The 26056-nt window shown below is 40.6% G+C and overlaps 6 protein-coding genes across 7 annotated transcripts; 4 read left to right on the forward strand and 2 right to left on the reverse strand.

Moving 5' to 3' along the window:
* The first annotated feature begins 4392 nt into the window (after window positions 1–4392).
* Window positions 4393–14399, forward strand: LOC108145968 (secreted protein C). The gene is made up of 4 exons (XM_017271698.2): window positions 4393–4865; window positions 11715–11803; window positions 12312–12876; window positions 12939–14399. Exons 2-4 carry the CDS (start codon window positions 11715–11717, stop codon window positions 13662–13664), a joined length of 1380 nt encoding a protein of 459 aa, XP_017127187.2. The 5' UTR covers window positions 4393–4865; the 3' UTR covers window positions 13665–14399.
* On the forward strand, window positions 4882–11703 carry LOC108145966 (protein arginine N-methyltransferase 1). The gene has a single exon (XM_017271697.2). It carries the CDS (start codon window positions 10055–10057, stop codon window positions 11633–11635), a length of 1581 nt encoding a protein of 526 aa, XP_017127186.1. The 5' UTR covers window positions 4882–10054; the 3' UTR covers window positions 11636–11703.
* Window positions 14400–17197: 2798 nt separating the features above from the next.
* LOC108146345 (cytochrome b5) lies at window positions 17198–17833 on the forward strand. The gene has a single exon (XM_017272316.2). The coding sequence runs from the start codon at window positions 17371–17373 to the stop codon at window positions 17728–17730; it is 360 nt and encodes a 119-aa protein (XP_017127805.1). The 5' UTR covers window positions 17198–17370; the 3' UTR covers window positions 17731–17833.
* Window positions 17738–22621, reverse strand: LOC108146344 (ATPase family AAA domain-containing protein 5). 2 transcript variants are annotated; one of them, XM_017272314.2, is made up of 4 exons: window positions 22387–22621; window positions 21441–22136; window positions 18860–21328; window positions 17738–18238 (listed from the first exon to the last, which is right to left on the reverse strand). In XM_017272314.2, exons 2-4 carry the CDS (start codon window positions 21995–21997, stop codon window positions 17971–17973), a joined length of 3294 nt encoding a protein of 1097 aa, XP_017127803.1. In that variant the 5' UTR covers window positions 21998–22136; window positions 22387–22621; the 3' UTR covers window positions 17738–17970. The 2 variants fall into 2 exon arrangements, with proteins under 2 accessions (XP_017127803.1, XP_017127802.1); XM_017272313.2 differs by having other exon boundaries at window positions 21441–22621.
* Window positions 22622–22979: 358 nt separating this feature from the next.
* On the forward strand, window positions 22980–23564 carry LOC108146511 (probable trafficking protein particle complex subunit 2). The gene is made up of 2 exons (XM_017272548.2): window positions 22980–23108; window positions 23166–23564. The coding sequence occupies exons 1-2, from the start codon at window positions 23022–23024 to the stop codon at window positions 23496–23498; spliced, it is 420 nt and encodes a 139-aa protein (XP_017128037.1). The 5' UTR covers window positions 22980–23021; the 3' UTR covers window positions 23499–23564.
* A 156-nt stretch (window positions 23565–23720) lies between these two features.
* LOC108146510 (translocon-associated protein subunit beta) lies at window positions 23721–25200 on the reverse strand. Its single transcript, XM_017272547.2, has 3 exons — window positions 25089–25200; window positions 24518–24893; window positions 23721–24208 (listed from the first exon to the last, which is right to left on the reverse strand). The coding sequence occupies exons 2-3, from the start codon at window positions 24890–24892 to the stop codon at window positions 24011–24013; spliced, it is 573 nt and encodes a 190-aa protein (XP_017128036.1). The 5' UTR covers window position 24893; window positions 25089–25200; the 3' UTR covers window positions 23721–24010.
* Window positions 25201–26056: the final 856 nt, after the last annotated feature.

Consider the following 26056-nt stretch of genomic DNA (forward strand, 5'->3'; position numbering starts at 1 on the left):
GTGGCCAAAGAGCGGGCACACCGACTCTTCATCTTCTGCGCCAGACAACATTGTAATATTTTGCACAAACTAGACAAAAACTGTTGCCAAAAAAAAAAATAAGCAAAAATATAAATAAATAGAAACCCGATTGCAGACGAAGCTGACGTCAGCTGATGATGCTGCTGCTTCTACTTAATATATTGGCTCTAGAATTCCCCTTTTCCACCAAGGCTAAACAAAATACTACCAAAGTTTCCGAATGAAATCTAAACTGCAATCTTGTATAATGATTCTGTATTCAAAATCAAAGTCAGTCCAAAAGTTTATGATAATACTTTTGTTTACGTTTGGATATGCCTGAAACCAGTTTTACTTCTTCGTATTAGTTCTACTTTTACGACTTCATTGTCTAAATCAAATATAACCATATTAAAACTTTTCCATTTGATCATAAATTACCCGAATGTATTTGTTTATGTGGTGGTCACAATTGTTTATTTAAAATAAATCTTATAGATACAAAAGATTATCTGTAAAATATTTTACTTAAATGTATGATTTGGTATAGTCACAAATGGTAGTTTAAATTCCTTAATACCTAGAAAACACTTTCTGTAGAAATCCCGTTGAAATCCAACGCTATAAATCGCTCTTAAATTGCATCAAAATATCACGCAAGATGCCGAGAAAATCTAAACTTAAAGCAACGCAACAAAGGCACACACAATTTAACTGGATTTTTCAAGTTCAATGTCACCTCAATGTATTATGATTGTTAATGCTTATGATAATGGCTTTAGTTAGTTTATGTACCCACGTAGAATGCGACGATCCTCGCACAACCTTGACATCCAATCAAGGTGTCAATGGCATTGCCTTCGAATGTTTTTTTCGGGGCGGTGTATTGGGCATTTTGGGGCTTTTCGGGGGTGGGATCAAGTGCTGCACTTGACTGTCATTAGCGCGCTGATCATAATCATTGAATTAATAACTTTTGTTGTGCTCACCAGAGCAAGAAGGAAAGTTGATCGAAAGTGATCATCTTTCGCGGCTTGGAATTCGCGCGCACTTAATCAAATGCAATTGTCATCGCCGAAAAGGACAGAGATTTGATTGTATGAAGACATTATCATCTGTGGCGGTCAAGGAACCTATTCAGAGAGATCGAAACAAGTTTCGCCAGCTTGCCCACTGTCCGTTCAATGTCCGTTTCACTATTAAAATAGCCATGAAAGCCGTTTGGTCGCGGCTATGGATCTCAGAAAGTGTTAGCCAACTGTCTGATCCGTCTGGTCTGGCTGGTCCCATTTGATGTGGTTTGGCCGGGTGCGAGGTCTATTAAGCAGAAGTAGTATATGCGGTCGGTCTGGGCTGGGGTCCGATTTGCGTCTGGTGCGATCAATTCACATATTGAATCTGTATTCGCTCAATTATTTTAGCACTTTTTCAATAGTTGGCGGGCACACGTGCGTCAGAGGTTCAATCAAATAGAAACCGGCGGACAGTTGAACTGTTGCCAGGTATACATTCCTTTCTCTTTCCCCGCGCCCGGTTTTATAGGGTATCAGGTGATTTGTCTAGCTGCACATGTACTCATATATATATATATATATTTTTTTTTTATGCATGTTTTGTGCGCGGCTCCAGACGTAAACGAAGTCCCCAGACGTGCTCAATCATTTCACCTGCGATAAAAATAATTGCAACAACCTGAAACGAGTGGCACAATTAAAAAATACAAAATAACGATCAGACTGAGATGTGATCAAACGAACAATTACCCCGTGTGTCTTTTAAAACCGGCTCTAATCCCAGTGACTATTTTTAAACATTACTAAACTTTTATGATCCAAATGGTAAATTAAAATTAAACTATAAACGTCCCGTTAACTGAAAAATATTATTAGAAAATATGGATAAATTGATAAATTAATGGGCTTTTATATAATATTGAAAGATGTTATCGAAAATAAAGATTAAGATATAACGAATTTGTAAGAGTCTGCTTTAAATGATATGAAACTTGTGGAGATCCAAACATAAAACTAATATTTGTGTTGGAAGTGAAGTATCCACGCCATCACTGTGTACATCAGTTATTGTCACGCTCTACAGTTCGCGGTACAGGGTAGCTGAGCAGGCAAAAATAATTATCAGAAAACAAAGGCCATAAAAGGCAGACCGAAAGCAAATGACAACCAGTCAGCCAGCCAGTCAGCCAGCCAGCCAGCCAGGTTGAGTCACCTGAGACAGTTGAATCCGAGTGACAGCGGCTGGGAATGCGCAAAAGTCTAAAGTGCCACTTGTTGTTGTACCTGTTAATATTAGTTTTCTTTTTTTTACGTGTTTTGTTGTTGTTGTTGTTGTTGTCGCTGTCTCGCTTGAGCTGAAGTCAGACGGAGAAAGAGTCATAGAAATTGTTGACATATTTTAATTGGTTGCCGTTGTTTTGTGTGCCTTTTCACAACGTACATTTTAATTTCAGTTGATTAACTCCTGTCTTCTGTCTGTCTGGTCTGGCATTTGTTGGATAATTCGTTCATGTCTGTCTGTCTGTCTGTCTGGTTTCTTTGTTTGTTTCGCCTCTAATATATGTATATTTTCTCTTTTTCATGCCGCCACAAATCATAAATTAATGAAAATCCAAATATTTATGTTTTCATTCACCGATCGTCGGAATACAGAGATAGAGACGTTTACATAGCTGCGTCATTTTTTTGGCTTGATGAAATTGCGCTGTGGATCGGTGTCGATCGGTGTTGTTTTTGTAATCGCATATCAGAGACAGAGCGTCATGATATTATTCCACTATAGTGTATGTAGTTGTAAAATCGTGTTGCGCAAGCTTTTCGCGTGTATCTGTATCCCAGTCTCGGCGAGTATCTGTATCTGTGAGTTTGCTCTGTTACAGGGTCTGCGACCGCGACGGGTGGCCTCCGCCTGTCTGCCATTCTATCAGCAGTGTCTGGCCCGGCGATATCGTCTATATAATACCCATTACTAATTGAAGCGTGTTAGCTTTGTAATGCCGATGGGGGGATTTATGTGGTGAAAGTTGTAAGAGGTTGTAAGTGTAAAATCTAGTAATGATTAACACTTTTGGCGCACAGCTACAGATATTTGATTATTTCTTTGTAGTTGTCAACAATTGCTTTACAATTGTTTTGTTACTTAGCAAATTTTAAAAGGTTTAAATATTTTAAATGCCATTTTAGTTGAATTCAATAATGACGTGCCTAATTTCAAAGTTTAAATGTTCCTAATTTTTTCTTTGTACTTCCAAACACAAATGATTTTAGGTCACAAATTGAAGTGCCAACTATAGATTTGTAAACTATATTATCAATCATTAAACAATCAGTTCAAAAGTCTACCATGCCTATAAAATCCTTCACCTACTTTCCCCATTTTACAGGGTACTTCATGTGTCAATCAATCCCTTAAATGGGTGTTTTTTTTTATCGAACTGCTGTCCGCCTACAATTGCTGGCTCGCTCGCACTTACTGCGGCCCGATCGCGCATATGTGCTTGTATCACTTAAGTCGTCTGCTATCTAGTCTAGACGCAGTCGCCCGTATATACGTGATGTAGGCATATACACAGATATAGCTATCCGTCCGTAGACGTAGACATTGCACGGGGTCTTTCTACAGGGCGAAATCAACTAAAGAGAGAGTCGAGAACGCCGCGCACCTTGTAGATACGGATACAAATACGTGCGAGTATCTACGAAATACAACAACCGGGCGACAGTTGCACGGGCTTTGCTCTTTTTTTTTACACTTTGTTGCTCTTTCATTGTTATTTGGTCGGTGCTGTGGGCCGCATTCGATTTGTTTCGTTTATTTATAGTAATTAAAACCGTTCGTGAGTGGGAATAAGTTATTCAAATTAAACAAGAAAAAAAACCGAAAATTAAAATCGAATTTTTTATTTGCAAGTAAGTGAATGGGAAATCGAATGTTGTAGAAAATTGTGGAGCAATTCCAATTAAAGGAATAAGTGTTGTTAATCACCGTAGTTGCAAAAGTAATGCTACGTTGTCGGTTAAAATAACAATATATTTTATTGTAAACAAAAACTTTTCGGTGATATATTATATTAAAAAGTTTCAATAAACCAATACGTTCAAAATAAAAAAAAAATATTTTTAACTAAACTATTCGGTGTTCTTATAGTTAATAATTTTAAATAATCCGTTCCATTATAATATAAGAATAATTATTTAAAAAGAGAGTAAACTGGTAATTGGATTACAAGTAGACATGAAAAAAATAAAATATCATTAATTATTAAGGATTAACTTTTTACTTATTACTTACTGCACTTACATACGTATACTTTTATCGGTTAAACGCACATTAAAAGCCCACGACTAATATATATTTTCCGCTTTGCAATCGTTTTAGGTCGCTTGTTGCTAATCGCCATTAGTTTATCCGTGTGCCTGGCCTGTGGCAGTGTGTTGGTGGCCGCGATTGCCCTGCGCCGCTCAGCCAACGCAACAGCAACACTAGCAGCAGCAGCAGCAGCAGCGGCAGAGGCAGCAGCATCAACAGGGACAACATCAACCGCAGCAACAACGCGCAGGATACGGCATAAACGTCGCTCGTCGCAACGACGGCGCAGCAACAACAACGCGGTGCTGTCATCTGGGATTGGGATTGGCATCGGGATCGGGCTTGGACTGGAAACCAACTCGGCTCTGGCCCTGCCACTAGCAACACCATCAACATCGGGCTCCACAGCAGCGGATCAGACAGCAGTAGCCGTAGCCGCTGCCGCTGCCACAGCAGCAGCAACAACAACATCAACAGTATCGACAGCAGCAGCAACAGAAGCAACAACACTTTTGCCAACCGAGCCGGAACATTCTGTACCCGTAAGTACTTACCCTTCGCATTCGCATTAAAAAAAAAGAAAATATTAGAGAAAAGGGAAAAGCAAAAGAAAAACAAGAGCAGGAAAATACGGGAAAGAAAAAGAAAAGAAAAAGTTTTGCAACTGCCGATGGTTGGGAAATTGGGTGGCATGTCTGTCTCTTAAATGCACTCTTCGAAACTATGTAGAAAGAAAAAACATATTCATATTTATTTAAGTTTTGAAAAGAAAATAACAAAAATTGTACCATTAAAGACAATCTATTGATTAAAGAGGTTTTTTGTCTTATTAAGCTAAAATACTTAATCGAAAATATTCGGGTTATCGCAACTTTAAAGTTAAAAGCTTCCAATTCTAGCTTTCAAGTTTTTAAATATGTATTAGCAATTCACTTTACAAAAACGATAAAGAGTCAAGCAAAGGTAAAATATAATTATTTGTATTACGTGCTGGCATTGTTTATGTTGCACACTTTACTAATTACCACATTGTCCCATTTGAAACAAATATGAGTGTTTCTCTCAGTGCGGCCATAAAAGCAAGGAGACACGTGTCGAAAGTTTCCTTTTTCCCTCTTATTTCTGCACTGCCTTTTGCCTTTTTCCTTCGCTCTCGCCAATATCCTATGCATTCCCTTTTTGGCGAAACGGAGGGACTGTGGCAGACGGAAGGGGTGGGGAAAGTGGGCAGAAAAGTGAGAGAGAGCCAGCTCATCGCTCACTCTGCCAATGCAGTAAAAGTCCTTGAAAAGTGGGAGTGAATGGGCGGGCAAAGTGGGTGGCAGCAGCAGCATGGCAGACATGCCTAAATTGCTTTCGTCGCAACCCACGCAAAAAGTCTTATGTAACTGCGCCTACACCGATTTATTCCCTTTACAGCTGCTACTGCTGTAGCTACTTCTCCAGCCCCAGTTTTTTCGTGTGTATTCCGAAGTGTTATGCAATGTTTGTTGAATGCACAGCACGTCCCTTTTTTTTGGATGGGGGGGTTGTAGAGGCCTCCATTTGGTGTCTGTATATGTGCGTCTTTATTATTATGGCCGAGACATATTCAATTTCTTCGTCAGAGCATTGCTTTGCCTATTTGCCCGAATTTAAATGCTTTCCATTTGTCTACATATTTTATTTATCTCGGCATTTGCTTATTGAATTTGCACTAGACGCCGGCATTAACCTTGAGGCCATCGGATTTACTTGAACGAACGAAAAAGACACTCTTCTAAACAAAAAAAAAATACGCCGCCCCCACACGTGTGGATTTTGTGGATTTCTGGTCGTGGGCTCAATGGGCCAAAGTTGTTAAGTCGGCTTTCCAGATTGTGGTTTTAAGATATTCCATATCGAGGGGATGGCGATGGTGCCGGGGGAGTGCCGCTCCGTGTGACGCCCATTACAAAAGATTAAAGTCGGCAACTTTGACAAATTGTTACTCGCTTTGCTGACATCTTCCAGTGCGCATTTGCTCATTTTTCTCCACATCTAGAATCTTGTTTCATATTTTTGTTCGCGTTTACTTTGCCCACGCCAAATCAGCATTATGAATGAAACACATCAGACACGGTGGGGACTCAATAAAAAAAGCAGACTTGATGGCCGTGAATTTATAAACACTCTATTCAAACAAATAATTCATATTGGCAGACAATACAGCTCTTTTGTGTCAACTTATTCGTGCTTACTCAAATCAATTAATCTAAGGCGGATTTTTCAGATTTCGTACAAAGTAGCGCCAAAGTAATAATGATAAAAAGTATAAATAGAGAATTATTGTAAAGAGATTATAATAAGACTGATAAGATTTATGAGGTTTCTTAAACAATAAAAACCAAAATAGAACCCTATCGAGTTTTTACTGTACCGCGAACATAATAAATGAATGTTTTTCCAACATTGCTCAGCCACTCTGAACCATGGGCAAAAAAGCCATTTAGAAGCCCAAGATGCGGATGCGGAGATATGGAAATGGAAGTGGATATGGCTATGGATATGGCGGCGGTGGAGACAAGTGCGTGGGCGGGATTGTTGGGCGGCTGTTGCGGCGGGAAATGCGAAACACAATTGGCGCTAATAACCCAAGGCGTTTAGCAGAAGCCGAGGAAATGGCTGCGACGTCGACAGCGGCGTTGTGTTTTAATCGAATTTTATTTGCCGCCGTTAGCCAATGAATAATTCAAATTGATTATTAAAACGTGCGCTTGTGTTGGAGTGTGTGAATTTCTGCACACTCACATACACACATTCCATGTAGGCGTCAAAATACATAAGTAGCATTAGGATGTGGATGTGGATGTAAATGTGGATGTGTGAATGTGTGAGAGCGAAGCGGGCTTTCATTAAAACCGTTATCTATGCCAGACGCACGCACCAGACGCAGACGTGCATAAATTAATTACAATTACACACAGCGCGTGAGAGCGAAACACACAAGCACACACACACCACTGTTCCTGTTTCGGAATTTTTGGCGGCCCCAAAATATGTATTAGTACAATTACCAAACCGAATTAATTATTTAATGCCTTTTTTGGAGAGCAGAGTGTATTTTAATTTATAAAATTCCTTAGTAAACATTACCTTTTTAAATATGAATTTTAAAATAATTTTTTAATCTATAGCATTCATATTAAATTAAATTCATATTTTAAAAAGGTCTCAATATATTGGTAACAAAGAATTGTGTTCCTAAATTTGAAATTAAACTATTTTTCTGGCCAACATTTCACCAACATTTGGGAACAGAAATATTAAAAAAATACCAAAAAATATAAAAAATATTTTTTTTAAAAGCGAGAAGAAATTTAAGTATCATTAAGGTCATTATAAACTTCGGATAGTGGCAAATTTTCGGTTGGCCTAAACAAACACAGTGAAAGTCGGAAACTTTCAAGGATTCGAACAAGGCCAAAAGCAAACAGAAGCGGGCAAAGAACAAAAAACCAGGGTTTACCCTTAATATTATGTCACTTTATTTTATTCACAAAAAAAAGGCACGAAAAAGATAAACAACAACAAGCGACAGATGCAGAGCAGTCGGCAAAAAGCATGTTAACTTATGGCTGGGCTTAGGCCAACAAAAACAATAACAACAACAAAGGCAGACATTTCTCTTACGTCAGAGTCTGGCCCACACACACACACACACACACACACACACACACACACACACTCACACATAAGTGCAAAAACGGAAAATGAGGTTATTGCCAATCCCGTCTGCAATGCTCGAGTAAACATTTTAACCTAATTTTTTGCCATGGGAGCGGGACGATTGGGGGGACGTCGATTGCGATGTGTTTGCGAACGGAGACGCCCCAGACAATGTGATGCGATATTTTCTGGTGCCTCGGATTACCCAAACAGAAGGAAAAGATTGCAAAAAGAGCACAACAGACTAGCGTCCATAATGCAAACTTTGCATCTGCTTTATCACGAGTTTTATTTAACCAACCCCACAGTTCAGGTATCATTGTAAAATTTCGTTTTTTAAGCTTGGTGTTACTGACTTCAAAAATCTTAATGAAATTTGGAAAGTACATATGAACCTTAATTTCAAGCAAAACAAGTTTTCAAATAAGTTTAAGTAATTTAGATTTTTACTTTATTTGTTGGAAGTTTATAAAGAGCTTTAAAATAGTCATAAGTTTTAAACCGAGAAAAATGAATTACTACCTTACAGTACATCGTAAAGTTTTTTACGTTTTTTCGCAACAAGTTTATAGATTGCCTTTAAATGGTAAACAAGAGAAAATACTATGCATTAAAATAATGGTGTTAAAGGTTACTTGTAACAACTTTTTAGAGAAAATGGTAATAATGTTTGTACCCCAAAAAAACTAGTTTTCTCTTAAAACTTGGGAATTTCGCGGAAGCACTTTTTTATGAACTTCACAAGTTAAAAAAAAGAAATGGAAGTTTTAAAGGTTGATTAACCTTTTTCTTTCTCCTTTTTCAAGTATACTTCAAATAAAACCTTATTATCGTGCCGTTTAGGCAGTGAAATCTTGAATTTTTAAATAATTGTATTGCAAATAAATGATGTTTTCATATCAAAGTAAAATAAAATTAGAACCCACGAATTAAAACGATGTAAAACACCGAAATTCAAGTTAAATAAATTGGCATGTACAATCAAATTAAAAGAAACATGCTATGGCAGAGCTATGAGCACATAGTTTCACGAGTTTTTAAATTACAAAATTGCATTTGCATATTTGTATAATTTACAAAGTCGGCGGCCGTCGACGTCGCCGAAAATATTCGTGCTCTATTATTTGTTGTTTGCGCAGAGATTTGTCATTTCTTTCATGCTCGCTTGCACACATCAATCGCCAGGTGGTGTGGTGGGGCATTGGGGGTTAAAGACACACAAAAAAGATACAAAAACCGAGAAAAAGGTGGCCAACGGAATGTGGAACATGTTGAGTTATGCGAATCGCTTTAGCAGAGAATACTCAGGGTGTCGAAACAGTGTATAAAGGGGATTTCAAATTATAACCATACAAAAAATATTTTTTTTATTTTTATAAACAAGTAAATTATTTAATTAATCATGTGATCCCTTATAAACACATAGGGGTTCACGTGGTAAATATTTTTTTTGTTTTTTTCGGAACACAAGAACTAATCTACTTTTGAAAACAACACTTCTTCACAAAAATTTTCTCGAAATCTTTTCACATAAAATTAAGAATTTGAATAAACGTTTCACTTAAAGCACTGGAATCATCAAAAAGCGATAGAAAAAGGAGCTGGGCACATTGTTCTTATCGATATATCACTATGACTGTATTGTGGAAGGTGACCAAGTTTTTTGGAGATAAGTTTTCAAATAAAAGGTGTTTTAAAAACACTTTAAACCCTTTACTCTAAATAGATGAAATAATAAATATGAAGACGTTTGAATAATTTTTCAAAAAAGCCCATTTCTACAAACTAATATAAGTTTTACAATATACAAATTCTTTTATAAAAATTTTAAAAGTCTATAAAACCCCTACAAACAGTTAGTGGATTAAATTTTTACTATATCCTTTCCACAAAAATTTAATCGTACTGATCGTTTATTTAATAAGTGAATTTAATAAGTGACGTCACTATCATTTTTTGCTGCGGCACCTTATCTCTTACTCGCTTTATTTTGATCCTCTCTTGAGAACTTCATAACTTTTTTTATTGATCTGAATTTACCGCTATGACGAAGAATAAAAAATCACTCAAAACGGGAAAACCTATAAAACTTAGCCTAGCTGATTTCCATAACCATTTGGACAAAAAACTTAACCCGGAAAAGAATGGCAAAGAGATGAACTCGGAGAAATGGACTGGTTTTCGAAAAAATGATGGATCTGTTGGCGGAACTCGTGGTCGCGGCGTTTATTGTGATAAGCTACCAATAGTTTCCAGAAATCTTGAAGATCTTACGTTTCAAATTGAAAATACCACTAAATCAGCAAAGAACGAGACTGAACCAAAGAAAATTCGGGAAAACCAGCAGATTTCTAAGCTAAGTGAGAAACCCATTAACCCATGTAATCAAAGGGAAGCTGGCAACGCGAACGAAACCAAGAAAATTTTACTAAGGAAGCCAAATCCCCAGGATGCAATTCATGGTCGGCCAAAGACGCGAGTACGATCCAGTCCCCGGATTCCGACGCCACCAAGAAATTTGCCCCAGGAGCTAAAGGAAGTGGATCGCATGACCTCAGCGGATTTTCGCCACGATTACGCTGCTCATCTGGATACTATGCGAACCCGGCAAAAGGGTCAACAGCATATGCTCTTCTTTCAATCGGCCATGCATCAGAATCGACATCTCTTCAAGGGTCGCAAAATCCTAGTCCTTTGCTGCGGAACCGGAACTTTGGCCCTCATGGCAGCCCAAATGGGGGCCAAAAGGGTTTACGCAGTGGATTACTCCAAGGTCACCGGTTATGCGGAGTTGGTGGTGCGTCAAAATCGCTTTGAAACGATCATCAAGGTGCTTAACGGACGTATGAAGGATCTTAAATTGCCGGAGAAGGTAGATGGCATCATATGCAACTGGATGGGTCACTGTTTGCTCTACGAATCGGAGATACTGGAGGTGCTCGAGGCACGTGATCGCTGGCTGAAGAAGGGCGGATTCATCCTACCCGATTTGGGTTCGCTTTTTCTAGTGGCCTCCGAGGAGCACATGCTGAAGAACGATCGCTGCAATTGGTGGCGGAGTGTCTACGGCTTCAACATGAATGCCATGCGTCGATATGCATTGGCCGAACCGCGGTATGCCAAAACCACCGGAGAAAAGCTATTGACCCTGGCTCATCGCATCTTAAGCATTGATTTGAAAAAGGCCAAGAAAGAGGATCTTTTCATAGATCGGCAAATAAGATTGAAGGTCAATAGAGAGGGCTATCTGGAGTGCTTTCTCCTATTCTTCGATGTGGAATTCAGCAGTTCACATACGCCGCTCAAGATGAGCTGCAATCCGTGCCTTAGGCTGCCTTACAAATCGCTTTGGTTGCAAACCGTACTTTTTGTCGAACAGCCGTTTATAATGCGCAGTAACCTCCACTACACGGGTAACCTGAAATTCAAGCCGCTGAAACCGAATAACTTTAAGGAAATGGAAATACGTATTGAGTTCTACGAGGGTCTCGAATACGATGACCATTGTGGCTTGTGCACTCGTCGGGTGGCCAAGAGATGGCTCATGTTGGAGCACTTTCAGACATTCAGTGAGGTGGAGAGCTGTCAGGATGAGCAGGGGGAGAATGGTGGCCATGATTTTTAGGTGTTGTCTTAGACTATAAAATCGTAGCCTTTTAAATTGACTTTATTACTAATACTGATTTTCCATCTTTTCATTGCAGATGCTATCGGTACAGACGGCCGGCTGCGCGGGAATGGAGCGGCTCGGCGTTCCGACCCGCACATCTTTGAGCACACCACCCGATGATAGGTAAGTCAAGGTCTCTGATTGAAGGGACTAAAATCAGTTTAAAAGGCTGTTTAATTTTAAATTTAATTTTAACTTTAGAAATAGTAATGTTGTATCTTAGTAGATAAAAATTCATGTTAATCCAGGTCTCTGATATAGTTTCAGTTAGACTCATCCAGCAGTCAATATAAAAATATTCACTTTTTGGCTATAAAATGTAAAGTAATGTTGTATCTTTGTAGTTAAAATTCATGCTTATACTCTGCTCTCTGGCTTAAATGCAGTTATATATGTTCTATAGTTACAAATTGTATACATATCTCGCAGAAAACATTATAACAGACATTTTTTGCTTATAGAATTTAGAGAATAGTTATCTCTTTGTAGTAAAAATATATTAATCAATAGAAATTTTGATAATTTTATATGTTGCTGTACAATTTTAGATATGCTTTTACCCAAATCTGCTTTTTAACCTCGCAAAACATCTATAAAAACATATACTTACTTGTGTTCTCTTGCATTTTAGGGATCAATTTAGATGTAGAATGCGCGTGGATGCGCTCCAGGCACGTGAGCTTCTGGCTGTACGTGGCGAGACTGTGATTCGTGGCGCCGGCAACAATCAGCACCAGCAACTTCAGCAGCAACACCATCTCCATCACAGCAGCATCAGCAGCAGCAACAAGCAACAACATTCCCACCACCAGCAACAACGCATGACAACTCCAAGCACGCACAACTCCGGCGGAGGAGGAGGCGGTGACCACCACCACCATCTGAGCAGCAGCAGCAGCAACAACAACAATAGTATTAGCAGTAATGTGGCGAGAGGCGGCATTGAAGCCACCACCCTCAAGTACGGGAACACGGGCAGCGGGAGCGGGAGCGGGAGTGGTTGCTACAAGGGCGACTGCGGCAACTCCTCATCCGGATCCTCGTGCAGCTCGCTGCAGAGCCACAGCAACGACCACCACCAACATTACCAGTACCAGCTGCAGCAGCAGCAGACGCCCCGCTGTCCCCATCACGTACCACTGCCGGACAGCGAGTACGGACAGGATCGACACCTGCAGATCAGGAGCAGCTATCAGGTGGGTCTCCTCAGGACCTCAACTCCTTAATGTCATATACTAATAACTCCCATCCCTCGCAGCAATCGGAGATCACTAGATCGTACACTAAGCCGCCGCCCAACAAGACGGTGCGGGATGTGCCCGAGCAGATCTCGGCGGGCGGCTGCGGCGTCTCAAGCTCCAGCTACCGTCTCACCACGCTCCAGGCCGCCTCCTCCACGTACACGCCCGCGGGCGTGTCAGTGTCCGCCTCCTCATCGTCCAGCAAGTCTAAGCCGAATGCCATAACCAAGTTCTTCTCACGGATCAGTTCGCCCAAGTCGCCGCCGCAGAGCTGTACGATGTCCTCGGTGGCCGTTCCATCCCCACCATCGTCCGTGTCCATGTCGTCGTCTGCCTCTTCGCTAGCCTCCTCCGCCGGTGTGTCCACCTCGTCGTCGGCCTCTTCGCTGGCCGCTGCCCCGCTGCCCACGCTGCCGGTGTCCAATGCATCGCTGCTGAAGAGCACGGCCTGCGGCTATGGGACAAACCCCAGCGGGACGCAACTGCTGACCAGCCTGGGAACAGGAACGAGCGGCAATTGTAGCCCCGAACGGATACCCACACCGCCGCTGTCCGTCTCCGTGCCAATCGGAGCTGGCCTGCAGCCGCTGAGGAGCAGCAGCAGCGGGAGTAGCACCAGTTCCGTCAGCCTACAAGCCGTCGATACAGCAACAGCAACAGCCACCACTCAGTCTTCGTCTTCCTTTGCCGCCGGAGCGACGGGGGGATCGGGATCTCCCGCTGACCACGATGAGCCGCAATAATTCCAACTCTAGCATGATGAGCTGCCACTGCAGCTGCAATAGCCGGAATTGCAGCCACTGTGCGGCCAACTCATAACTGAGCTCGTGTTAAGTTTAACTACATTAAAGATCGGCGGTGGTGCAGAAACCACTGGAGATTTTACAACAACAAGTTATGTTTCAAGTGTTCACTTGCTCTGCTATAACATAAAATACTAAATGATTTGCTCTTCACCATTTGAAGTTTAGGAAAGAGTAGGTTCCAGGATAATTAGAAAAGTTTTAATTAAAAGGGTATCTAGAATGATATCATTAGAAAAAGATTTTTAAACGTTTTCCTTTGATTTCTTTTATACCAATCTTAAGATGAAAAATAATGAACGTCGTCTTTGGTTTCTTAATTAAATGTTTCACAATTAATTTGTAACTTTGTCTTGCCCATTGAACTTCCATTTCATTTTAATCCAATGCCAGAGCAAGTGACATACTTTTAAAAGATTTCCAACCATTGTTATGGAATCTCCAGAGATTTTTGCGGCACCTCAATATATATATATTTATATATATATATATATCTGCATATATATACACATATATTTTTTTTATGTTAGCCTATGTTTATCTATTATGTTAAAGTTTAACAGATTTATTTAATGTAGGTCTGTCGCCAACTTTTGCGCTGGTACGAAAAGACTGTTTATTAGTCAGAATTTAATTTGTAAATTTGAGTAACAAGAGAGAAGGAAAGTTAGAGAATGAGAAATGGAGAAGACATATAGCTGCGCTGCCGCCTTTTAAGCACTCACCACAGACCATAAAAGGTTTTTTTAGTTCTGTAACATCATTTCCATTCATCGCTTGCTAAACGTAATGAAACGTACATTTTTTGTAAATTTAAAGAAAGCTACTGACTTGAAAGAGACAGACACAATACCACAAACCTTGAAGAAGGGAAAGAGGAAAGTAAATAACAAAATATAAGTGAATATATAATTGTAATTTTATGAATGAATATTGTATACACTTTAGTTTGAATAACTCTAGTTTTAAATCGAAGCCAACCAACTCTTAACTATACTCTATCCCTACCCCCTATCCATATCCCCAATCCCCTATTATTATTGTACGCAAGGCCCATGTGCTGGAACACACGAAAAACACACACAAACAATTTTTAGTTCAATTGAAATTTGTATTTGTATATTTGCTAACGGAATTACAATGTAAAAAAAAAAAAAACAAAAAATGAAATGAAATCTATGTAAACCAAATTGTAGAAAAATTATTGTTTTCATTTTTATTTGGCTGATGCTAAGTCTCAATTTGGAATTTCAGCGGGATTTAAATTTGAAATGTGAAATATTGAAACTCAATCGATCGTTACTTTAATCGTTATCGATAAAAAATTAAACATGGCAGCTCTGGTCGATCCGCAATATTAATTTGCAACTCTGGTCGATCGTTGACAAGTCTGGCAGCACAGACCGATCGTGCCGGTTTTTTCAAAAGAATAGCATTTTTTGTGTGTTTAGTTTAGGACAAATTAAACGATTAACCCCACTGCAATGTAAATTATAAGCACAAGTAATTAATTTAGAACATTTTGGTAAATATAATTATTATTAGCTCTCCACATTTATAGTTTTGTGAACATTTTTTTGCAAAAATATTCCCAGAATTCTTAAAAGTGTAATTTCCAAAAAAACCCAAAACCCACAGAATAGTTGCCCCTGACAATTACAATTTTAATTATCAAAGAGAAAAAAAAAACAAAAAATGGTTTCAAGAACTTACGATCCATTAAATCAAATTTAAACCACATTTAACCAGCAATTTAGATGCGAAAAACTAGGAAAATATGATAACAAATGCAACATAATGGAAAACACTTTACTATGCCAACAAGTCCTACAAGCCTACATTTTAAAAATTAAATTCATAACGATATAGTTCGATGTCTATGGATCAAAGAATACTTCAAGTAAAGCAACCGGAAATAGCCCGAGATATCACAAGACCGAAGAAAAAACCGGAGACAATGAATAACTAAATTAAACACGTAGAAATTAATAAATTAATTAGTTATAAACAAATTAAGTCCAGCTAAAATATTGAAGCGATCGGGTTCGTTTGATCGTTGAATCATCTACACATATACACATTTATACAAATAATTATATACATACATAAATATAATTTACGTAAACAGGCCTAATTTCAACTACCTCCAAAACTGTTTTTTAAATTAAACAATTAAATTCTAAACGAAGATCAAGTCTACGAATTATGTTTAGAAAAAACTAAACGGAAACTAAGTAAATTAAATGAAAAACAAAACGATTTAATTATAGTAAATCAATTGATTGAATTACAATTTTTTAAAATTCAAGCAGATCGATTAATTCAACAAGAAATCAACAATCATTGACAAGTAATTAATTTTACACTTTATATATACGATATATATTACGATATGGTATCTGTACATTTAAATCGAGAATACAAATGAAAACGCACACGAGCTGCGTTTTGAAAATGCAAAACCGTCGACTGATATTTATAACAAAACCTAAATAAATAAAGAAGAAACAAAAAAAAAACATTAATTTGTAAATAAGCCGAAAGCAGGAAAATGCGCAGTGGAGCATTATGTTAATGTAAACACACTTAATCCCAACAATTCCAAAGTTTTCCAACCCATCCGTCAACAAAATCTCCCAATCCCCAAGAAATCGATTTTGATTTTCGATCCCCCGCAGGAAAATTTGCACTCAACACTAGCGAAATTTTTTTAAAGCGCATTAAGCAAAACGTCTAAGATACATAAATCTATATAAAAATCGATATATATCTAAATACATATATATTAAATGAATACCAATTATTGTTGTTGTCTCATATAAAAAAAAAAAATCAAAAACCATTAAAACCGAAAACAAAAATGGAGAAAACGAAAGCAAATTTAAAATATATTTCCAAAATATATAGAATATAACTTTGAAAGCCAAAAATATCAACAAATCGTTTTTTCTTTAAAGAGGGAGATTTGGTAACTAAGGGGGAGTTTGTTTTGCCCTTGATTGACTCTAAAAACCTTATCTAAGTTGAAGTTTGACTGCATCATGCCGTCTTTAATTGTTATCAAAAGAGTTAACGTACGAAAGTGACACAGTGTAAGAATCCACCATAAATTTTTATCACCTACCCAGAAACCAATGACAAGTGACCAAACTGAAGTGAATCACAAATTGTTTTTAGATTTCGCACATAGATAGAACCCCACTCCATGCCAACATGCTCAATCAATTTGCATTAACGAGTTGCACAAATCCACGTAAAGTTAATGGCCACCACCTAGTTTAGTAGGTCTCCTTGGAAGACGGTAAAATTCTCACGTACTCCTTATCAGCCACAAGTCAGACAGATTGTGGAAATAAAACAGCAAATAGTAATTGACCGTCGAGGGGATGAACAGGGTGGAAAAACAGGGCAAGTACAAGCGATCTAAGCGATATTTTCCAATATTGATAAATGTTAAACATAAGCAACGGTTTGCCATTGGCACGCGTCCAGTGCCAGCAAGTCCGTCCAACGGTTAACAGCTCCTAAAATTAGCAAGTCAAGAGGAGACCTTATCTTACCACATTGGCAAAATTTACAGCAGCCATTAAAACAAAACACTTGTCTACACCGGAAAGCAATCAAGCAATCAACAATCCATCCAATTATGTCCCAGTTGTACGAAGTTTCCGAGGTGGCCCAGCAGAATGGCAAGAATGGCAAACCCTGCTGGCTGATCATCAAGGGAAACGTATACGACGTGACCAAGTTCCTGAGCGAGCATCCTGGCGGTGGCGAAGCACTCCTCGAATACGGCGGCAAGGATGCCAGCAAGGCCTTCAAGCAGGCTGGACACTCCTCCGATGCCGAAAAGGATCTGAAGAACTTTAAAATCGGAGAAATAAATTCAGCGGCGCCCATTCAAATCCAGCCCACGTCCCTTGCTGCATCGAAGCCAACGGAAAACACAATAACCGGAGATCCGGAGCCCGCGAAGAAGAGCTCTTCCGGTTTCTGCTGCTGCTAGTCATCGGTTTACATGTCATTTAATTGATTTATTAACATAGGCTCAGGTCGTATTTAGTTTAGTGTAAATTACTTGTATCTAGATCTAGACTCATCTCATGTATAGCTACGCATCATCGTTGTCCACACAAAACTATCCTAAAAAGATCAACTCTGCTTACCTCGATCTGAATAAATTGCAAACAAATTCGATGGAGCAGCTCCACCAAATTCAAATAATTAAACTAAGTCCGACCGACAGTTAATCCCTTTGCTCGGCCTCCGCGTGTGCATCACTGCTGGGATTGTCCTGGAACGCAGTGCACGCCGCATCGAAATGCTCCATCGCGAAATTGGTCACGTTCACCGTGTAGTTGCGCAGATAGTGATAGAATCTACTCGACTTCCGTTCCTGTCCAGCCCGCTCCTTCTCACTGCGGCATATGGAACGCAGCGTGGGCTCAAAGTCCAGTGATTTGGCAGAGGTGGAACGTATAAGTGCATTGCCCAGGTGCTCGCAAATGGTTGACCTAGAACATTAAGACGAAATTATTAAATATTCAAGATTAATTTGTAAGAGAAAACCTTCAAACTGCTTTGCTTAATAGAGCATAGGATTTATAAGAAAATTGTAAAAGCTCTTTAAAGTTATTAAACTTGTTTACTAAAATAGTATTTGATTAAAGTATGAAGCACTTAAGATATTAAAGATATGATTGATTGTACAATCGGCCATTTTTATGACATTGCTAACTGCAATATGCTAAACTTATCTTTTGAATAGTGACTTATCTTGGACAAGTCGTTGTTAAGACTGTTGGACGATAGAAAACCACAAAATTTCTTTTTTAATCGATTACTCCTATCACTTACTAAATGACCAAGCATTTTCAAATTTGTGATGACTTTTATAACCGAAATCTTTAATCGATAGAGAACAAGATGGTTATGAACCTACAAATATTAATTTGTATTTCCTTTAAATAAAAAATTTAAAATAAACAAATATTATATACATTTTAAAGGATTGTTTAATCGAGTAATTTTTTTGTGAATCATGAATGGAAAACGTTAGAATGAAAATACCATCTATTGATCCTTTTATCAAACAAAATGACTAATTAATTATGAAATTTATTTAGGCAAATTACCTCTGAGTCTGCTTGTCGAACAGGTTGTAGGGACACGCCTTGGCCGCAAGTCCAGTTTGGAGAGCCTGCTCCACCAGCAGGTGCGCGATGTCCTCGGACTGGTGCCACTGCAAGCGATCGCTGCAATCGGAGTCCATCAGAGCAGCCACCGACATGTTGTCGTAGAAGGAGGCCAGCTTGGCTAGAGGTGAACTATGGCCATCGTTCTTCTGTCCAGTGGCGCTGCTCAGCCAGGCTTTCTTTGGTGAGCGGGACTTTCGCTTGGCAGCGTTTCTACTTCCTCCACCTGGTGGCTGCTGCTCCTTCAGCAGCGGAGAATTGGAAATTAGCTCGGTGAGATTCAAACGCAGTAGTCTAAAGTTCACGGGAAAGGGTATTCGATGCTGTACATTTTGCGGGCTTGTGAAGAACTCAAAAAGTCGCTGATGGATGCGACTGCCATCGACTGTGGCCAGCCGGCTATTTGAGGATTTTGTGGGCGATTTGATGCCAGCCGGTCTACTCCCACTTGGATCTCCACCACTTTGAATGTAGAATTGCAGTTCCATCAACGTCTTGCGCAGATTCTGCTGATTGTACAGATACAGTGATATCAACTCGTCCAGTTCGATGGGGCAGTTTTCCATGAGCGATAGAACAGCGAGGAATCGGGAGATGTTCAACGCATTCGGGGCCTGGAAATGGATGCTGTTCTGCTGCATCAGACGCTGCAGATGCGCGCAGTTTGGATCCGTGGCCACCACAATTACCGGCCTCTTTGAACTGGCGGCCAGCGTGTAAATGGCATCGGTAAAACCAGCATCCATGTTCTCGAAAAGGATATCGGCATCTTCTATTAGAATTAGGGATTTGCGGACTTCGGATGGAGGTTCTAGGGCGGCTGCTTTCGCCTTGAAGCCACTTTTTTGCAATTTTTGGAGCAGCTGCTGTGAGGATCCGCCGCCCGCTTTGCTGTCTTTCCTTATCTGATGCGACTGTGTGGCCTCTTGGAGTTCCTGGATTAACTTCTTGCCCGTTCGCTTCATGCCTGCATTGATCTCCAAGACATTGAAGTTCATGTCGTTTGCTAACGTAAAAACTGCATTGGTTTTTCCACTGGATGATGGTCCCACGAGCACCATTGTGTTGCTAGCTGATCCCATCGAGGCCGAATCGTTGCTCATATCGAAGGTGTCGTCCATGCCCTGCGAGTTGCGATTGCTGCCACCATTGCCACTCCAGCTGGACAAAAACTCCCTGAGCTCCTGCACTGGCGTTAGATTCACTAGAACCTGCTCGAACAGCAGCGGTTTGTACTTTTCGGTGAAGAGTAGCTCGCCATTGGGAGCCGAAGATGGTGGCTTCGCCTCCTCATCGTTCTGCGCCAAAGGCTGCTCCATAGAACGTCGGGTGCGCCGGGTAACCACCAAGGATTCACCCATTTGCTGCGTATCCTGCGCACTGTCAATGGCGCTAAAGTGGCGATACTTTTCCCTCATTTGATTATAGCACTTGAAGGTGGGAAAGCGATCAAAGTCGTTTTTCCAGAGCTTTACAAAACCTCGCTTGTTCTCCAGCTGCGGTAAAGTAGCGTAGTTGAATTTGTTACTAATTTTATTGGCTGTAAAGTCCGCAGGCAGGCAACTGGTCATGCCACTCGTCTTGGAACGCCGTTTACTGGGAGCTAAGGTTGTCGTAACCTCCACATATTCCTCTTCTGCCCTCAAAGCAAAGGGTAGCTCCAGGGGAACATGTTTAGATGCGAAGCCTTCACAACCTATGTGCGCCACTCTGGGAAACACCTCATAGCTCTCCTCGTACAACTGCTCGTAGGTCTTTTGACGGCTCTGCTCCTGACGAATTTTATCTGGCACTCCAGATTGCAGAAAAGCCTGACGAGCTTTCAGAACCGAAGGATCCGGACTGGGCTTTGGCAACTGACGTACAAATAGCGGCGCTAGTTTCTTTGGCGTGGTTGCTGGATTACTGCTGTCCAGATCAATAATCTCTATGGATTCATCTGGCTTTTGGGCCTTGGCCTTTTGTGGCTTAACAGGACTCGTTTCCAGGTCATAATCGTAGCGCGCCTTTCCCGCACACGAGCGTCGCGGTCTTGACGATGGCGTCGAACCTGTTTCTATAATGGGTGTCTCCTGCTGGCTCTTCCTGCGTTGTGTTCTTCGCTTGGGCGTCTCCATGGGAGGAGTTTCTATTGCAATGGTTAGCTTTTCGGCCACCTCTTTGGGCGATTCCACCTTGGCAAAGTAGCCCAGCAGGCTGTCACGTTTTTTTGTTGGCGAAGAAAGCTTCGATAGGAACTCCTCGGTTTCGGGATCTTGCGGCTTGGCTTCCACGCTGACCGGCGCATCCACGGAACTGAGGCGTCGAGATCGCGCCCTACCTCTTAGACGCTTGACTGTTGGCTCGGTGGGCGCTGAGGATGGAGCCGTTACCTCCTTTTGCTCAGTCTTGGTCAGCATCTTCCTCAATCTAAAAAAAATATAATATTACTAGCCGTTCTAAGTCTTTGTTAGTAAAAGTACAAATAATACATTTTTATGCTTGATTTTAGGGGAAGTTCCCCTTAAAATTCTTTACTCACCTCTTAGCCCTTTGCTCCATCTGCAGTTCGATGAACTCCCCGCGGGACTCGTCCGCCAGTCTTCTCTTGGCTCCACCCTTGCGTTCGTTCCATTCCTGGAGGAACTGTTTCCGCTTGGTCGTTGGCGTGGCTGCCTCAGTAGCCGCCTCTTGATCTCCAGGGGATTCGGCGCCACCATCGTTGGCCCCTATAGACCGATTCCTGGCATTCATCATGAACTCAAAGACATTGGTGGCTGGCTTGGGTTTGGCGATGGACCCCGGAGATGCAGCCACATTCTCCGGCTTGCCCGCCTTGGCGAAGTGCTTCAGGATGCTCTGGTTCTCGGCCACCGGAGTGCTGGATTTCAGCGGACTGGAACGCCGGCGTCCTCCGTTCTTGAGGCCATTTTCTTGGGAGGATTTCTCTCGCAGTGGCTGTGGCTTCTCCTTGTCCGGCTTGGCCTCCTTGGAGGGCTTCTTCTGGTCCTCCAGGAGGGCTGCCCGTCGCTTCTCCTCCCTCTTCCGCTTGTGCTTCTCCCGGTGCTTCTGCTTTACCGAGTGGAGCACCTCCTCCATGTTCTGGAGGATCAGTTTGGATTTGGCGCTGGGCGGTGCTCTCAAGACGAATGGGGATGTGGGCTCCACGAGATCCTTGTTAGCATTTCTGGTTGGAGTTCCCGGTGGACTCGCTGGTGCTGTAGTTGCAATGTGCTCACTTGTAAGACAATTTTTTACATCGGTCATTTTCTTGGATCTCTTCTTCTGGTTTAATTTTGTTTTTTGTTTCAATGCATATTGCTGAGTGTGTGCGTGTGTGTGTGTATGGTGTAGTTTTCTTTTGTGAAATCTAAGTACTTAAGCGGTTGATACAACTACAGATTATACGGAAGCCAAACTCATAAGATCGCAACAGAAGATCGGGGGCGAAAAGCAAAAGACAACAATACAATAATAATGAGATCTACCTTCGCAGCGATTTTCGTTTTGTCGTATTTGTTACACTCCCGCACACGCACACACACTGCCGCGATCGCGATTTTGTCGCGTTGGTCACGCTCCTCTGGCTAACGGGACTGCGGCCCCAATGGATTCCAACTTTCCAGTTTGCAATTCAGGCGTTTAAAACCATTTTATCCGAGTTTTCCGGCGTAAAAATTTGGTCGCAAAATGTGCTGGGGAAAAAAGGCGCGAACAAGCGGTGTTGGGAAAGGTTGGGAGGTGGTGGTATTTTCCAATACTGCTTGGTCAGGCTTTGATATTTTAGTATTTTCTAAAACCCTTAGTTTCTCTAGTTATTAAACTATTTTGAACAAATTATTTTGCAGGAATTAACACAATAATCATACAAATAGGTTAACATATGGCTTCCTGTTCTAAGCAAGTAAACATACAAGACGTTCAAAGAAAATAATTATTTAGAAGATTTGCATGAAGTTAAAAAAATGTTGTTATTGTTTATTAAATTAAGTTAAATTACCTGACACTATTTTTATAGCCGCTACAGTAGAGTAGTATATTTATAAAATTTTAAACGGTATTTTTCAGTATCCGTTTTCGGTCACACCTTAAATTAGACTGTTTTGGTATTGCCTTCGTGAAAATGTCCACCTACTACTTTGTTATTGTGGGTCATAACGATAATCCCATCTACGAGAAGGAATTTAGCACGGTGAACAAGGAACTAAGGGTTCGTGGACGTAGTGTACATTATATAGAAGTTGCTAACACATTTTTTAACCCGCAGAAAGAGGACCACAGGCACCTGAGCCAGTTTATTGCCCATGCCGCCCTGGATTTGGTGGACGAGCACAAATGGAAAACGGCTAATATGCAACTTAAATCCATTGATAGGTTCAACCAATGGTTCGTTTCCGCCTTTATAACCGCCAGCCAAATAAGATTTATCATCGTTCATGACAACAAAAACGACGAAGGCATCAAAAACTTCTTTAACGAAATGTATGACACGTACATTAAGCACTCCATGAATGCTTTTTATCGGATCAACACACCCATCAAATCCCCCATGTTTGAGAAGAAGTCGGAGATCTTTGGCCGAAAGTATCTGTTATCCTAAGTTTGTTAAGATCTTTACATATTAAGTAACGTTGTAATATAATCTTGATGTATTTAACCCAGAAAAGCAGCATTTTGACTCTGATTGAATTATGGTATAAAACAAATGTGTATTCAAAAACAATCCCTTGAATCAAAAACTATGGCTATTAACATTTAATTGCTAATTATAAGCAAAACGAAAATGTGACACCCATTTCCCAACTCCGAACGCATTTAGTAATTATCCAGTTTACATTTGTTTTAATTTATTTAGAAAAGCAGTCTAAGCTTAACTCTTTATGGACTTGTTTAATTCTCTTTACTCGATGCGTCCTCGTATCAAATCTAAAACGATTTAACGCTCCGTCTCCAGACGACAGTCCCAGACTGGAGTAAACTAGATGTGTGGGTTGAATGGATGAACAACGCATGGAATCAATTGGAAACTAAAGCAACAAAATTATACGGAATTTGTAATGGGTGTTCGTAAAGAAATCTCTTGAGGTGAGGAGGAAACCGTTGGGCAGCTGCTTAGTGCTTCTTGTTCTTGCCGGAGCGCTCGTATTTGCTCTTGGACTGGTGCCACAGACCCAAAGGAATGGCCAGGGAGGGCAGGGTCATCACGGCGAAGGCCACCCAGTCGAAGAAGTGGGAGGAGAAGCGCTTGTTGTACTCGTTCAGGTTGACAATGCCACCCTCACCGGGCTCCGAGCTGACCGCCAGTTGGAGCTGCAAGAATGTTTGAAATTTGGTCAAATTATTTTCATATCATGGGGTTTTATAGAGATAATAACCTAAAACGTTTTAGAACTATTGATCTTTCAAACCTCAAGGTGTTACAAAAATCTTAATTGATTGAATAGCAACATTATTGTTTTAAGTAACTTAAAGACACTAACTTTAACGCTCTAAGAAGAAGGTATATGATTGAAAAAATAAGATTTTACTTAGCTTTGAATGACAAAATTCAACAACAAAATTAGATAAGGTTCAGCCTGAAACACATTTCGGTTTGCCGTCTGCCCAGGTATAACTTACCGTCTCCGACTCCTCGACAGCCTTGTAGGACACCTCGGCGGCGGTGAAGTTGAAGTAACCGAAGGCCTTGGGCCTCACCACCAGGACGTGGGTGAAGTTGGTCTGGGGAGCGATCCTGTCGACGACGGCGGTGGGTTGTCCTCCCACCACGTCGAAGGCCTCCGGGTGGAAGCCGGAGTCTACCAATCGCACCTTGGTGGCGGCTCCACTGCCCACGTTGAAGATGGTGTAGCGCACCAACAGGTCGCTCTTCTCCACCAGATATTTGTTCAGGATCTGCTTGGAGACCAGGAGACGGGCACGGGTCTCGTCCTCCGACAGGCAGGTGCTAAATACCGCGCAAAGAGCGCACAGGGCCAGCAGGTGCTTGAACATTCTGTAATTACATATCATTGAAAATTAGAATTTCACGTTTCACTTTTTTGTTGACGTGGAAGGGTCGCCGCAAAATGGACAGCATAAAAGAGCGAGCATTTTCGGATCGATTTCCTCTCAAACTTCAACACAATGGTGGTGGACGAACTTATTGCACATTTGCCTCAAGGTTTTAATTCATTATTTAACAACTTACTTGGATGTTGGTTATTTCTTTTGCGAGTATTTCAGTGCAACTAAACAGCAGTCGTAGCAGGCGGCCGCTTTCTCGTTGGTTCGTGACGTGGAATGGATCCGCTGTCAAACTTCGTGTTTTGCGTCAGGGCTGTCAGAGGTGCTTTGAACTATCGATATATCGGCCCGGTTTCGATATATTGGACTTCACAACTTGGTATTTTATTCGTTAGTTTTTAAAAATTACCTGTACTTTTTAAATTGTTACCATATTATAGTAAGTTCACTATAATAAAAATATATAAACCATAATTAAGATTTCTAAAACTATCACACGCTTTCTTATGTGTTATTTTGTGTGTATTCATGCAGCTTTAAGAACACGTCAAACTTCGAAAAATGTTAAAAAACATTTTTGCATATAATAGTGTAACTTAGAAGTCCCCCGTTTTGTGATAGTGTTTAATCGCACATAAGGAAAGTAACGTTATGAAACATTAGATATATTCGCTGCACCACAAGCAATCCAAGAGGTGAAGCTTCGACAACCCTGCCGCGTTGTTTCTGTTAACCCGCTGTTAGCAAACAGCAGCTGTTGTTCAAAAAGCGACAAAAAGTAAACAAAACAAATTATTTTGTTTTTATGTTTTTATGACTTTAGTTGAAGTTTAGTTAGACACTTCTTTTCAATATTCATGTTTTTATGAGGCTCTAGTTGAATACATGACATACATTTCCTATAAAACAGCTGTTTACCGGTACCTGGGAATGCCCTTGAATGACATTGCACCCTACAGCAAGCTTTTCGGCATATGAGTTTGTCCAATCATGATGATTAAATTGCTATATATCATGATGAAAAAGGAAAACCCGAGGTATATAAACAAAGATAACTAAATTTTCGGGTTCTTAAGGTTTTTAAAGATACACCCCCAATTGAAAATTATGTCTGACTGGTGGCACGCATCGATGATAGCGCTTATCGGGATC

The sequence above is a fragment of the Drosophila elegans genome, unplaced genomic scaffold (genome assembly GCF_018152505.1).
Source record: "Drosophila elegans isolate 14027-0461.03 unplaced genomic scaffold, ASM1815250v1 contig_208, whole genome shotgun sequence".
NCBI classification, from domain to species: Eukaryota; Metazoa; Arthropoda; class Insecta; order Diptera; family Drosophilidae; genus Drosophila; species Drosophila elegans.